The 16,169-nt window shown below is 42.2% G+C and overlaps 1 protein-coding gene across 2 annotated transcripts in view; it reads left to right on the top strand.

Annotated features, from left to right (window-relative positions):
- The first annotated feature begins 1,430 nt into the window (after positions 1-1,430).
- EP400 (E1A binding protein p400) overlaps positions 1,431-16,169 on the top strand; it is a 72,941-nt gene continuing 58,202 nt past the window's right edge. For both annotated transcript variants that reach the window (XM_054996002.1, XM_054996000.1), the window contains exons 1-4: positions 1,431-1,510; positions 4,519-5,858; positions 15,409-15,496; positions 15,826-15,933. In XM_054996002.1, coding sequence (XP_054851977.1) covers positions 4,545-5,858; positions 15,409-15,496; positions 15,826-15,933 — 1,510 coding nt within the window. In that variant the 5' untranslated portion in view covers positions 1,431-1,510; positions 4,519-4,544. The remainder of the gene's footprint in view (positions 1,511-4,518; positions 5,859-15,408; positions 15,497-15,825; positions 15,934-16,169) is intronic.

Raw genomic sequence — 16,169 nt, 5'->3', positions numbered from 1 at the left:
TGTTGGCACTGGAAGCTGCTCTGCCGCTGCTGTATTATCATTTAAATGCTGTACTCTTTTCATAGCTGATACCGTTTTTGAATTGTACTTTTTGAGTGCTTTGTTTTTAAATTAAAAGCTTGCTGGGTGATCTTGAGCCGTTTGCATGCTCTCACCCTGACCTACCTCACAGGGTTGTTGTGAGGATAAATGGAGGGGAGGAGAAGGCTGTAAGTGGCTTTGGATCCCTACAAGGGAGAAAGGCAGGGTATGCGTATAAATTAGTACAATCAATCTTAGGTGATACTTGTTTAGTGAAAAAGTAAGGTACAGGTGTTGTGAACAAATAAAACAAGTCTTGTATTTTGATTATTAAGGCTGCAGCCCGATGTGTATATACTTGAGAATAAGCCCTTTGGGAGACCACTTACTAATTAAACACACAGGGGACTGGGTTATGGAACTGCAGTCGTATTCAGGAGGATCAAATTCCACTGAATCTACTGGAACTTACTTTTGAGTAAACAGGGCTAGGATTAGATTAAAAACAGGGCTTTTGTTGTTTTTGGTGTTCTCTGTTTCTTTGTAAATAAAAGTTTCTTCTGGAACTTCAGTGATAAAATTTTTTAAAAGTATTTATTGTATATGTTGATTTTGAATGAGATAATGTGAAACAAAACTTGAAAATTGTTAATTAAGAGAACTTAACACCAATTTGAACCAACTCTTGTATTGAATTGAGTGTATGAACTACATCCAGTTTATTAGTCTGTTAAAGTTCACTTGCACTGTGTAATCCACCTTGGATCTCAGTGAGAAAGTCAGACTATAAATAAATAATAAAATAAATAAAAAGTTTGATGAACTCTATTATTTAATTATTAAGAGATAATTTTTTTAAAAAAGTTTCAAGCAATTTTTAAAAATGAAACATTACAGAGGGTTTTCTGTGGTGGACGAAGGAGAGAAACAAGGACGGAAAAAAGGGGGTGGGTGGGGGAAAAATCCCCAGAAACTGAACCCAAACAAGTAGAGGAACAAAATAGAGGGTTTAAGTAACAACACACACATTGCAGAAGGGCTGCGTTTCTTGTTTCTCTCTTCCCTCCGGGGGAACAAGATAGAGGGGTTAAGTAACTTAGTAAGTTACTTAAGTAAGTTACTTAACCCCTCTATTTTGTTCCCCCGGAGGGAAGAGAGGAACAAGGAACGCAGCCCTTCTGCAATAATCCATAAAGCAAGTATTTGGTTGGTATCCATAGTATAATTCAAGCGCCCTTGAAATATAGCCGCGAAAAGAACTCTACTAAACACCGCCCCTGTCCCGCATGCGCAGTACGATCAACGAAGCCGCCGGAGGAAACCTTTCCCTTTTTGGGCAAGCGCGAAGAGGGTGGTGGGGGGGGACGTCGGCGAGTTGTCCCTCGCCGGCGCTCGTAGGTGGCGGATGCTCCTGTCTTCGCTCCCCCTCCCCTCCGGACCAGTTTCCTGTGAGGAGCGAATGGCTGAAGCTGGGCCCGGCTTCGAGGCGGTAAGGGAGACGCTTGAGCCGAAGCCGGCGGGGTTGGGACTCGCCCCAGGCTCCTCGAGAAGGGGTTAGGGTAGAGCGGGCCGGCTGTGTGAGGGAGGAACGGGCGGAGGGTGCAGGCCGCGCTTCGCTCCGGCCCGCCTGAGGGGACCGACCGGGCCTGGAACGCGCCCCCCCCCCCCGCGGTGGCCTTTCGTTAACGGGGGCCGCAGAGGGACAAGAAAGGCCGCGGCTGTTGCAAACGCCTCCTTGGGGAGAGGAGGGTGCTTGGGAGGCGAAAGGAACGCGAGGGAGAGGAGAGCCGGTTGGGTGCAGCGGCTGGAGCGTCGGTTCGGAGGGACACGGGTTCGAATCCCCACGCTGCCCCGTGGTCGCTGGGTGACATCGGGCCGCTCGCTGTCAGCTTCACGCCCCTTACAGGGTTGTTCGGAGGATAAAATGGGGCGGAGAGAGCCATAAAGACACACATAATCCCCCTTATTTCATCTTCACAACAGCCCTGTCAGGTAGATGCTAGAGAGACAGACAATATTCGGTACAGGGCTGCTGTGGGGATAAAATGAGGCAAGGGAAGCCATAAAGGCTCACATGATCCTCCCTTTCCGTTTTTATTTTCACAACAACCCAGTGAGGTAGATTCTAGAGAACTAGGCATTTTCATTACAAGGTTGTTGTGGAAATAAAATGGGGTGAGGAGAGCCATGAAGATACACAAAATTCCCCTTAGTTCATCTTCATAACAGCCCTGTCAGGTAGATTCTGAAGGGCCTGGCATGCTCATTACAGGGTTGTGGTGGAAATAAAATGGAGTGGGGAGAGACATAAAAACATACATAATTCCCCCTTTGCTATTTCATTTTCACAACAATCCTGTGAGGTAGATTCTAGAGGGCCAGGCATGCTCATTACAGGGTTGTTGTGAGGATAAAGTAGGGCAAGGAGAGCCATAGAGACTCACATAATTCTCCCTCTCCTGCTTCATTTTCAGAGCATCCCTGCAAAGTAGATTATAAGGGGGCAGATAATGCTCATTACAGGGTTGTTGTGGGGATAGAGGAGAGGGGAGAGCCAGGAAGACACACATAATTCAGCATCTTAAAAGTTAGCCTGTTTATTATGGCACAAAAGGCTTTTTGTGAGCCAGTGCGCCTGATAGTTTCAAATGGGTAGCCTTGTTGGTCTGCAGTAGAAGAGCAAGATTCAGGTCCAGTTGCATCTTAAAGACCAACGAGATTTCCAGGGTAAGAGTTTGGGAACTTCAACTCTCAAAAGCTCATACCTTGGGAATCTGACAGGAGAGACAGACAAAAAAAATTGGTTCTTCTAGTCAGATGTACTGGCTTACAGAAGCTGTTGTGCCACAATATTATTATTATTATTATTATGTTGCTTAGTCTTTGAGGCACTGAGACCCTTGTTAGTTATTTTGGCTGCAGCTGATGAAGACAGCTGGCCCTCTAGAATGTACTGCGCATTGTTGTTGTGAGCGTTAGGTGGAGAAGGTGGAGTCAGGAGCTCCTTAGCAGAAGGGCAGGATGAAAATCCAAGAAACAGTTAAAATAGAGGAGGGGAGATTTATGTATGCTGCCTTATATTCCATGGAAGAAGAATGGGATTTTTAAAAAGATAAATAAAAACTGGGGTGGGATTTAGATATCATCAATGCCATCCTGTGTTCATTGGAAGAAGGGCAGGATAAATTGTGGCATGCCTCTCCCACCATTTCTTGTGTGTTTTATTATCCCCACTCGCTGCTGGCTGTTATCAAAGGTTGCTGTGCTTACATAGCTGTACTCCTCAGAAAAGTCACACCTTGTGCTACTTGCATTTCATGATCATTTGGCCCCACTGTTTACATTTTTCTTTATGGCATTGTGTGAATGTGTATATATGCAGTGTTACTATTAGTCTAGGCTGGAGCAGGAATAACCGCACAGAGTTGCCCTATTAGTTTTTACAGAGCCATCTCTTCATAGTTTTAGTTAGTTTCAAGATAGATGGATATAAAAGAAAAATTCAAAGAGAAAAACATATTGAAGATCATCAGTTTTATGTTCTTTCATACCATTAAAAATTTCTGTCCCATCTCCCTTCATTTTTCTATTTTTTCTGCCTTGAATTACTTGAATACTTGAATTAGTTATAGTAGTTTATAAATAGGCATATTTAACTTGCTAGAAAAAACATCACAGTAAAAGTGAGCATGCTTACACTTCGACTTGTCACATCAACTGTGAAATTCCTTAGAATTTGGTTGTCTGGAAAGTCACTATGAAGTATAACAGCCGACTGGCATGCTAGAAATGGTAGCTCTGAATCAAAGTGAAAGCCACGTTTTTTTCTAGGCATTTTTGTTGCACGTTGTCAGTTGCAAATTTGGCAGTCGAAAAATGTGAGAGACTTAAGGGTCCTCGGTAACATGTGCAAAGCTTTAGGGCACCTAGAAAACAGTAAGAAAACTTGACTTCTGTGAAACTCAGTATAATGTTAGGGACAAAACTCTGCCTGTATCCTGGAGAGTTTTGGGTTGATAGGTGACCACTAATTTAGGCTTGCTATGAAGATCTTAAAAAAAAAAACACAGTTCCCATTCTTTTGTGTCAGAAATTCTGAAGAGACACAGGCTTTGTAGATAACAAAAGAGTGAAAGTGAAAATTTCCCTTGTTTTCGGAGCAATTTGAATAGCACCTTCACATAGCACATATGTTCAGATAATTATTCTAATTAGTTTTGTGTTAACAGTAAAGCCAATTTAGTGGCATGTGTATACACAGACAGATGGAAATTAAGGAAAAAATGTTTACATGGTGCTTTATAGGGTAACACTCAAAATAGGAGGTTTGTATTCTGAGGAACTTAGAGTTTAACTTTTTACAGTAGCTTAGAAGATAGAGAAGGCAAAGGTAAGAGTGACAAATGGAGAAATAAGAGAATTATGTGGCCAAATGCAATATCTTTACTCTGTCAGAAGACTCTTTCCCTTAACAGAATTTTTAAAATTTCTTTTTAGAATTTGAGAACATTAAAAAGGTGATAATGCATCATGGAAACGGACCTCAAAATGCGCAACGCCAACTCCAAAGGTCCCGGTCTTTCACCGGCAGCGAGAGTGAAGATCAGCAGGGAAATCTGCCGCAGTCTCCTGCTGCACCGTTCGCTCCTTCGGCCAGCCCGTCTGCGCCACAGTCTCCCAGTTACCAAATCCAACAGTTCATAATGAGTAGAAGTCCAGTGGCTGGCCAGAATGTTAATATCACTCTGCAAAATGTTGGATCGGTAACTGCAGGAAGCCAGCAGATCACACTTACCCCTCTGCCGATCCCAAGTCCAACATCCCCAAGTTTCCAGTTTAGTCCTCAGCAAAGGAGGTTTGAGCATGGATCCCCCTCCTATATCCAAGTTACTTCACCGTTGCCCCCTCAGGTTCAGTCTCAAAGCCCCACCCAGCCAAGCCCTGTGCCAGTTCAGTCCATATCGAATGTTCGGACAGGTACCCCAGGACCCAGCTTGGGCATGTGCAGCCAGAGTCCAACGCGAGGCTTCGTAGATGCAAGCGTGCTTGTCAGACAGATCAGCTTGAGTCCTTCAAATGGTGGGCACTTTGTGTATCAGGAAGGGTCCGGCATCACCCAGATCTCTCAAGGCGCTGCAGCTCAGGTACAACTTTCCTCTCCAGGAGCACCGGCTACGGTGAGAGAACGCAGGCTGTCACAGCCCCACTCGCAAACTGGTGGCACCATTCACCATCTTGGACCGCAGAGCCCTGTTGCTAGCGGGGCAAATATCCAGCCTTTACCGAGCTCGGGTCACATTGCGACAAATAACCTGCCGCCGCAAATAAGCAATATTATCCAAGGCATGCAGCAGCAGCAGCAAGTCCTGCAAGGGCAGCAGCTGAGCAGACCCTTGGGATATGATAGGACTCCCAGCGGTCTGATCGCTGGTGTGGGAGGACCGTCTGCATTTGGGATGACATCGCCACCCCCTCCCACGAGTCCTTCCCGAGCCAGCATGGCCCAGGGGCTGACGAGTCTCCCCCTTGCTCCATCGGTGTGCGCCGTGGTGAAAAAGCCCAAGAAGTTGGAGGAGATCCCGCCTGCAACCCAAGAGGCAGCTCAGATGAGAAAACAATGCTTGGAGCACCACCTGAAGCAAATGGAGGTCCTGAAAGAAGCTTTCAAGGAGTACCTGATTGAGTTGTTTTTCCTCCAACACCTTCAAGGGAATATGATGGATTTCTTAGCATTTAAGAAGAAGCACTGTTTGCCGCTGCAAGCGTACCTGCGGCAGAATGACTTGGATTTGGAGGAGGAGGAGGAGGAGGAGCAATCCGAAGTGATCAACGACGAGGTAAGACTGTTCTTCATCATTTAAAAGTGTCTCTGTACATTTAGAATTGACGCTGGTTCTCTGATTCCGCAGTCCTAGGGATGCTGACTTGTTGGGACCAGTTGAAATCGGTTAGATTTCTTCTAATGAAAAAGGTTAGGATCGACTCGCAAGACTTTCTAGGCCAGGCGAAACCCCTTTGGCTGCTACTGCAGTGACGTGTTACTCTTTTGTGTCAACCAGATGTTCTGGGAAAGTGTTTAATGTATTCATTTTATTTAGTGTATTTGTAGGTTGCCTTTTAACCCCAGAAGCTCCCAAGGCAGTTTAGAGTACAACAAAAAAAGGAAAGATAAATCAGCCGTGGTATTAAGAGGCCGCACCAGGATGTGTGTGATGGCCTGCCCTTCTAGCTTTTTGGAGTGCTTCTGTTTTCCTGCTCAGAGAACCCGTGAGAAATCCACCCCACTCGCCCCCCCCCCCAAAGTGTGCTGCAGAGCAAAGCCCTAACAGGGTACAACTGGATCACAATGTAAACATTAGATATAACACCATGCTATGGACTAATGAAACTCAGTACAAAGTTTACCAGTAACAATGCTTAATTGTCTTATACAAAATATGCAGGCAGATATACAACCACAAACCAAAATCATACACAACGTACAGTCTTCAATCTTGAGAACTTGTGTTGATGAACACACGACCTATGTACATCCGATTGAAGCTTGCATTTCAGTGCCTTCCTCAGAGTCGTGTTTCACAAGGTGCCTGCCCACAGCAAACCTACGACTTCTAAGCCTGCTTGTGAGTTGTGTTAGAGCTGTTTAGCCTCTCCTTTCCTTTCACACTGCTCAAGTCGTTAACTCCAGAAATCTGCAGTACTGAAGACTGATATTGTGGACAGAATATTTTCTGTCTATTGTGAACGATTTTGGTTTGTGGTTGTATATCTGCCTGCATATTGTGTATCAGACAATTAAGCATTGTTACTAGTGAACTTTGTATTGTGTTTCATTAGTCCACAGCATGGAGCAACGCCCTAAAGCAGCAAATGTTGTTCTTACCTTGGAGGCAGTGTAACTTTGTTATAAAGACGCCACTGATTTTCAAGTTGATTGTCTGCATGCTTACATTCCTGGAGAGCCAGTGTGTTGGGCTTATATTACCCCAAGAACTGGGACTCAGCTCTTGGGGTAACTATTAAGTTTGATGGGGGACCTCAGGCTAGCTGCCATCTCTTAGCCTAACCTACCTTGCAGAGGTATAAAATGGGATAAGTAGGGGAAATTCTGTCCTCAACTCCTGGGAGAAAAGGGCAGGATATAAGTGAAGCAAATAAAAGTAATACTTGAAGGAAAGTATTTTTAGACCAAAGAAAATAAATAATAAGGCCTCAACTTTATGATGTTGAGATTTTTCTTCTTTTGATTTTCAGTTTCAGCCCAAAGAGTGTCCTGTCAACAGAAGGGATTTTAACATGTAAACAAAGTTTGTGGTGTTTTAATGCATAATTACATTCTCATCGATCACATGTGTTTATATGCGCTCTTGTAGTTCCTTTATAGAAACTTTTAAAATGGCAAACTTAACTGAATATTTTTTAAATGATGTGTTGATACTTCTTCCATAGTGACAAGAACAACAAGAAAGAACCTGGAACTGGTTTTCATTTAGGTTTCAAATTCTGCAAATATAAATTTTATTCCCAAGAACAATATCTGAAGAATCCTTTGATTTGTTCCATGTGCCCCATTGGATTTGTGCCTTTCAAATAGCAGCCCCACCCCAGTTGCATGGAAAAATCACATCTAGAAGCAGGCAGGGAAGAAACGTTTTACTTTTTAAATTTCCACTGGGGCCATTTGAGCCTGAAGATGCCGTTCCTGAAGATGACAAGCCTAAAGCCTGTTATTTTTAAAAACAGTAGTAATAATAATAATATAATATATAATAACATTCGATTTGTATATCACCCTTCTAGGCAACTTAATGCCAACTCAGAGCGGTTTACAAAGTGTGTTGTTATTATCCTCACGACAATCACCCTGTGAGGTGGGTGGGGCTGAGAGAGCTCTGAGAGAGCTGTGACTGACCCAAGCTCAGCCAGCTGGCTTCAAGCGGAGGAGTGGGGAATCAAACCCGGTTCTCCTGATTACAGTCCTGCCGCTTTTCACCACTACACTAGACTAAAGTAATTTGCATACATGTGTGAACTTGGCAGTGAACTAACCATAAGATTCCTTGAGCAGGCCTCTAAGAGGCAGCATAAAAATATCCTAAATAAGTAAATAACGTCTCTATAGAAGCTTATTTGGTCATCTCCATCTTGTCCCATAATTTTACAGCATTACAGTCCCATGGAACATAATGGAGTAAAACCTCTGTGGGTCATAAGAAATGTTCTTTACGTGATGCTGCAGCTCCAGACACTTTTTCAGATGGCTGAGCTACAGTTCAGTCTGGCAGCCTTACTAGTGTGTTGCCGATTCCTGAATTGTAAATCCATTCAGTTTTCTAGCTTGGAGTGGAACTACCACCCATTGCCGGAGGTTGTGATCACCCATCCCATCCATGTACATAGCTATTTTTATTTCAGTGGTTTGTTTTAACTTTCTGGTTATGGTTGTATGAATTAAAATACCACTTCAAAATTTTAGTGTGCATGGTGGTTGATTTGCAGGCAGTTGTTTCTGGAGAGGCATGTGTTTTGTTTGCAATCTGTTATAACGATGCTTCCAATTAAATATTCTAAATATGTTGCTGTTTTCAGTGAAATCTTGTGGAGCTCTTTAATGACGGAACTGCTAGGAGCTTAATGACCTATTTATGTCCATTAAAGTGGAAGTGGTGTTCCCTCACAGTTAAGAACATTGAATTAGGGAGGTGATATTCTTGGGTCGAGTCTCAGGGAGATGTGTGAATGGATTTGGCCAGCACTTCAGAAGAAAGAGCGGGCTTGGCCGGACCCTTGGTTAGTATCAGGGTTGTGATGGAAGGTGCTTTCCTAAATTCGAGCTGTATGTCTTCTCCAGGTGTCAGGTCAGGAGAGTAGCAATCGTATCTCACTGATATTATGTGCCTCTTTGATTTAAAACTTTTTAATATTTAGAGGCGGAGGCGCTCTGTGTTTTAAAAACATTAGACAGTAAAGTCTATTGAAATCCGTAGCAGGGTTTGAGTCAGTGTGTTGAAGATCATCCGAGTAGGTCAGATGATCTGTAAGAATAAATGATACCTTTTCTGTGGTCTGAATTTTTTTTTTTAAAGTAATCATTTCTTTATACACATGCTAAATGGGCTGGCTGTAACATTAACTTTTTTTCCTACGTGGTGTCAATCTATGCTTGTCAATGCTGAGTATGACGTTCAAGTCTTTTTGAGGCTTTTTAAAAAAAAAGTGCAGCAGAATTCAGCCACAATTCATCAAAATGTTTTTTTCGCTCCTGTATCCCTCTCTGATGCTGTTGTTCATAGGTCAGTTGCCAAGGCAGGTCTCCATTTTACTCTATAGTATTAGATGAGCTGTGTAATTAAGGCTTTTAAACAATACATCTGGTTGAGAGGTTTCATATAATTTATATAATCACGTGGAAGGATTTTGCAAAATAATAAAATGAACTTGTGTGTGTGCTGATCAGATTTCATTACCTTTTATTGCAGGGCAAGGGGCTTTCGGGGCACCTGCACCTCCTTTCTTTGTATTTTGTGGTCTTCTTCTCTTCCCCCCTCCCCCTTCTTTATCACCTTCTGCTAAAGCAATGCACCTCATCCTTTGCCTGGGTGGGCTGGTCACTGTGGGGTTTTGTTCGGGTGGGGGGAGAGAATGGAGGCTCTGCTCATTGCTTAATAAATGTTTGGGCTCCTCTGAGTGTGGACTGTCTGTCGTGCTAATTTTGTTGTCTGTTAAGAAAGCCAAGATGTCAGAGATTTACCCATGTTATTGCCCAGACTAAAACTGGAAACTTTTGGTGGCGAGAAGGGACAGTAGCTCCCGCTAGCCTGTCCCTCACTTCATGCTGCTATTTAATTGCAAAGCAGAACTCTTCATTTTTTTAAAAAAAAGGTTAATGGAACTGCACTGATAGATATATTGTTATAAACCCCTCTTCAATGAGAAACGATGACTACAGTGCAAAGCAGGGTGTGTTGACCGGATTTTAACCACAAAAACAAAAGAAAAATGATTTCCCTTTTTGTTTTTCCCCAAAATATCTTCTCTCAGGTAAAGGTTGTAACAGGAAAGGATGGGCAGACTGGTACTCCTGTTGCTATAGCAACCCAGCTTCCTCCAAATGTTTCTGCTGCTTTTTCATCCCAGCAGCAACCATTTCAGGTACTTTTCAACAGTTCTAAACTTGTAGTTTCATCCCAGATTATTTTTTTTCTTCATTCAGATTTGATATTGGATAGTGGAATTTATATTTCCCCAAGAGCCCATCCCGTCTCATCTCAAAATCAAAATCAAGCAATAAAAGACCTTTAAATTTCAGATGCATGAGTGTTTATGGAGCGCTGAGGAAGTTTATTTTTTTTCCTTGTCTCAAAGTTGCTGGCTTGTTTCATTAACTTTCAGCTTTTAATGTATTTCACTTTGGTTTGCCCGTCTTTTGATTTCCTTGTGCGTTCTGCCTAGTAACAGTGTGGGTCCCTCTGTCTGTGGCATTGTGACTGTGGATTCCTTCTAAAATTCTGTTCTTTTAAAAATTCAGACACAAAATGATGTCAGTTTAATATCAGCACCGTCTGTCTTTCTGGGACATTTGAGCTACCATGGTTTTGTATAAATAAATAATCAAATGGTTTTAATTTAGCATTGAACATTCAAACAGTCAAAGCAAGTTAGGTCTATGTATTGCCGAAGGCTATTATCAGTCAGGTATTTTTAATATTAACTTCACAACAGAAAGACACTTGAATCAATAACAAGAGTTGGTTCTCATCTAATGGGTTTTAAAAATTAAATGCTTTGCCGTGCTGTTAGCATTGTTCATTCAGCTACTGCAGAGCTAGAAGCAGTGATGCGGAATTTCTGGAAATGTCGAAGTCATGGGGAAGAAGCCTGGAAACTTGGGGGAAAATTGAAATACATGCAATACATATATTCTTATCAAGTCTAATCTTATTTTATGGCGTTAACAACGTAACAGACATCATTTAGAACTTAGCATGTAACATTGTACAATTGGGCATATTTATGAAATAGAAAAGTGTAAATGCCTTAATTTTTTGCAAGCAATATAGTGACTGGGGGAGGGCCCATGGCTTAGTGGTAGAGCATCTGCTTTGTGTGCGGACAGTTCCAGGGTCAGTCTCTGGCATCTCGAGCGAAGTGAACGACTTTTACCTGAGACTTTAGAGAGCTGTTGCCGGTCTGAATAGAAAATACTGATCTTGATGGACCAATGAGCCTATTCAGTATAAGGCAGTTTCATGTGCGATTAAGACTAAATACTGAAGAGAGACAGCTGCAGATTGCTTCACTCTTTGTTCCTTTCGCCATCTGAAAAATGGAAGTTGAAAATATTATTGTTGTAGTTATTTATTTGATTTATAGCCCGCCCTTCCCACAAGTGGGCTCTGGGTGGGTTACAACACTATAATAATACAAAAATAAACCATTGGATACATTAAAACCACAATCATCATTGTGTGTATACACACACACACGAAGTCCCAAGATGGCAGCACCTTCCACTCTTTCCCAATCAAAAGGTGGAGGAAAGGGGAATATAAACTGGTGTCGCCACAGTGGCTACACAAATGGGGGTCAGATGATCATGTAGCCCCTCCCCCGCCTTGACAGGAGACCACAGTAGGGAGGCATTTCTAAAGACCTTAGACTGGCCTCAGCTGTACGCCTGGTAGAACATCTCTGTCTTATAGGCCCGCTGAAAGGATATAAAGTCTTGGCGGGCCCAATTGTCCTCCGATAAAGAATTCCACCAGGTTGGGGCCAGCACTGAAAAAGCCCTGGCCCTGGTCGAGGCCAGCCAAAACTCCCTGGGACCGGGGACCACCAGTAGATGTTTTCCTGCTGATCTAAGCACTCTCCAGGGAGAGAGGCAGTATGATTATCAATAATATATCAAATATATTAATATAACATATTAATTGTGGACAAAATTAGTCACATTTAAGCCAATATATATGCTTGAAAATGTACTGCGCTTGTCTACCATGTACACAGGAATTATCATTATCTAATCCTCCAGATCGTCTTCATACTATGCATTGGCTTTTTCTTGAAAAGCATTTTGCACATGTAAAGACAGGAACTATATCAGAGGAGCCTCTTTAGTGCTCCTCCAAACTTTGGGCAGAAAAAAACCTGGAACCTTCTCTAGCTCCTTCCTCCCAACTGAACCTTCTCCCCCCCCCCCCCCCCCGCCCAAGTCTAAGTAGCCGCTACATACTGGCAGTTTTGGCTCTGTGAGACATTTAACAATATTGGACTGTAGTCAAATAATGGGCAGTCAGTTAACCTCTGTGCCAATCCTGGTTTTACTTTCAGATGCTTACACTATAGTGCCCTGGCAATTAATAGAAGTTTATCAAAAAAACAGTGTAGCTTCCACAAGCAAGTAGTAGGACTTAACTATTGTTTTTGCAGAAATTGCAGGTAACCAATTACATTGAGTTTGCTGCACTTTCAGGTATGCTTTAGAATTTGTTTTCAGCCCTTAGATATGAAAGAGATATAGTAAAATATTGAGTTTTAAGGTTTTAGAAATACATTTAATTAATTATAGAAATGAGAAAAAGGAAATGCAGATTCATTATCTCCCCTTTTCAATATTCCAGCTTCTACCTTTTTTTTTACATTTTAAAAAACTTTTTAAAACTTTTGAAAGCTTTCACAAATGTGACACTGTGCCCATGCTGCATGGATCTCACATTTCCCCTGCTTCCTCACTTAGCTGTATCAGTTATATAAATAAGGCCGCCAAACTTATCGCTTGTCCATGAGCTCCTTTATTAGAGATGTGTCTCCTAAAATAGGAAGAAAAACCTGCGAAGCTTTCTAAGTTTCGTTCCATGGGGGATTTGCAGGCAGTTCTTGTAGCTTGAGCTTCCTTTAAGGGTTCCATAAGGATTAGAGTATCTAAACTCTTTTTTAAAAAGGTGGGGGAAGCCCTCTATATCTCAACAGTATCAATGGCTGAAACAAATGACGACAGAAATACAATTGCACTTTATTTGATCAATAGATAAAACTGTTTATTTCCCTCCTCCCCCTCCCTTGGCTCTAGATGGGTTAAATACAAAGATACAAAAATTACTGAGAGGCATATGATCAATTGACCAAAGGAATCCATAGACTGACAACAAACTTCACCTTTAAAACAAAGCATCAGAATAGCCAAACAGTCCCAGATTTCCAAAAAAAATCCCTACATTAAGCTCTGTAAAAAGCCCTTCTGGATAGCACTACTTTACAGGACATTTCTAAACTTGAGACTGTCTTTTGACCTCCTCTAGGAGGCTGTTTTGAAGAATAAGACCTGCAACAGAAAAGACCTGCAAACAGACTGAGGCAGATCTCAGAGCACTGGTGGAATGACAGTAACAGCTGTTGGGAGGAGCACAGGAGTCAATGTGGATCCAGAATGCTGAATACTTCGAAGAGTATAGCCTTCATTCTGATAAGCTGACACTTGAAATGGAGACTAAACTGGTGGCAGACATTGACGAAAGGAAGAGCAAGTCAAAAAAAGGGCTCGGGAGGTAGATGTAGAGGAGGCCAGGTGGTCGTTAGAAGATAAATGATATAGAGGATACCTAAAGGGAGTGCTTGAGTTGCATCTGTGATCCAATGTACTTGTATGTGGGGATATTTTATTATTACAATGTGCATTTCTGCAAATGCTGAGTTGATAGAGTACATGTTTTACGTACAGGCAGTCCTGTGTTCAGTCCCTGCCATCTACCAGGGATTTTGGGGAGCAAATTTGGAGAAAGACAGCTTCATTCTTCCAAAATAGTTTTAATACAGTTTTAAATTGCAGATTCACAGATATTAAGAACTCTTTGTTCTGCATGTTCCGTTTTACTAGAGGAGAAAGACTTGGTTTGCTCTTACTGTTTTACTTGTTATTTTGAGCAAACTTACTCCCTTGTTGGTTGTTGTGGATTTTCTGGGCTGTATAGCCGTGGTCTTGGCATTGTAGTTCCTGATGTTTCACCTGCAGCTGTGACTGGCATCTTCAGAGGTGTAGCACCAAAAGACAGAGATCTCTCAGTGTCACAGTGTGGAAAAGAAGTTGGCAGGTAATTTATATCTACTCAGGAAGGTAGGGTTGGACTGAGTCATCCTGTAAGAGTTTCCCAGGGTGTGGAATGCTAATGGAGGGAGGCTTCACTGTATCCTGAAGAGGTTCTTTTGCATATGGATTGGTGCTTGATATGCTAATCTTCTCTGCCGGGCTATTGTCGGGTATAGAGTATTTTGTTAGCCTGATGTTTTTCAGGACTGGAAACCATGTTCTATTCATTCATACTAAGGTTCCGGTAAAAGACACAATCGCACTTATTAATCAGATTTTTCCAGAGGATGTAACAGCCTTATTCCACCATTGTCTGACAACCAGTTGCTTCCAATGGGATAACGAATTCTATGAACAGATGGATGGGGTGGCCATGGGAAGCCCTCTCAGCCCAGTTATAGCAAACCTTTACATGGAACATTTTGAAAAAACAGCTCTAGAATCAGCACCCCACAAACCTACAGTCTGGTTCCGGTTTGTGAATGATACCTTTATCATTTGGAGCCATGATGAGGAAGAATTGATGGAGTTTTTAAACCACCTCAACAATATCCACCTGAACATACAATTCACCATGGAGAAAGAAATCGGGGGGAAACTTCCATTTCTAGATACCGTGGTCATCCGCAAAACAAACTTTAAGTTAGGTCACAAGGTCTACAGGAAACCAACTCACACAAATCGATACTTACACGGAATGAATAGAGCGTGGTTTCCAGTCCTGAAAAACACCAGGCTAACAAAATGGCAAGATCCAGGTTGGACCATTTTAGCTTTGTGTTTCATCCTTGCTAAGGCATCTACTTCAGCATGAGGGGAAGGAATTGAATGGCTCTTCATATGCTTGGGAAAGTATATTGGGTTTTGGTGGTAATCACATACTATTTTAAGTTTATTTTTAGTGCAAAACAGATTTATGACTTGAGTACATGACCAAGTAGATGAGGGTTTTGAGCTCTTAACAGCAAATTTGTTTTGTTAGGAAAGAGTTTTTAAAAGACAAACATATTTATTTCCCTGAAACTTTAAATGTGTCATTTCGATCATAAGTGTTCTTTGTCAAACTGGGTGCTGTCCCTGTAAGTAATAAAAGCTGGGCTGAGAGCATTAGGAAGTGCCTTACGTTTGAGGTATTGTAGATGTTTTCAAATTCGCCAGCAGCTCTTGGACAATTTTTTTATCCTCATGCAGCTTTTTTAAAAAAAGAGGAATTTGTTGTAAAAATAGTCTCTGGGGCTTATGTAAAAGAAAAAAAATGTGAAGATTAAACTGTATTTTGACTTTTCTGTTTTCTCTTATAATAGCAGGCACATGCGGGGGCTCCGGTAACAGGAACAGTGAATGCCATAGAAATTGAAGCGTTTAAGAGACAGCAAGCACTTTCTTCAGCAGGTATGGTCCCTTAAGTAGAACGAAATTATCCTTTTAGGCTAACATGAGGATTGGTGCTGTCCAGCATTTGCTAAAAATGCTTGCTCCAGGTTGACCATTTTGCCAAAGCCTTCAGGCTGTTCGTTGCGATAGGAAGCTCGTTGTTTGTCATGTTCTCCCCTCGCAGCCAATAGACTGGATTTGGTGCTATTTTCTGTGTTTTGGGCATCTCCTTCCATGGTGCTGTACTCACACTGTAGAACTGTAGATATCAAAGCTGGGGCATCTTTGTAAACAGTATAACCTTGAACCCCTTCCGCTGTGCCGTAAACGGAATTTGAATATCACAGATTCGTCTAAGAGACCACGAATTGAAGTGGGCCGTCATGGGATGGTTTTTCAGCATCCAGGTGTGGCTTCAGGAGTCCCTCTTCAACAACTCATGCCAACAGCACAAGGTACTGTGTCACCACACGCCAGCTGCAGATTAATTAGCAAGTGGGATGTTAGTGCTGGAACCAGAAACCATGGAACATTTTTTGAGGTCTCTTGTTCCATCATGAGCTTCCCTCTTGTAAATTAATACTTGGTGTGAAATGCCTGGTTTGTGTCAGGAGCCAAGTAACGGGCTTTAGTGGTGCATGTGGGCATGTGAAAACCTGTTACAGGAATCATTGTGAACTCATGCGTTGTG

This window comes from Eublepharis macularius, chromosome 13, assembly GCF_028583425.1.
Source record: "Eublepharis macularius isolate TG4126 chromosome 13, MPM_Emac_v1.0, whole genome shotgun sequence".
Lineage (NCBI taxonomy): Eukaryota > Metazoa > Chordata > Lepidosauria > Squamata > Eublepharidae > Eublepharis > Eublepharis macularius.
This window is presented reverse-complemented; position numbering and strand designations above follow the sequence as displayed.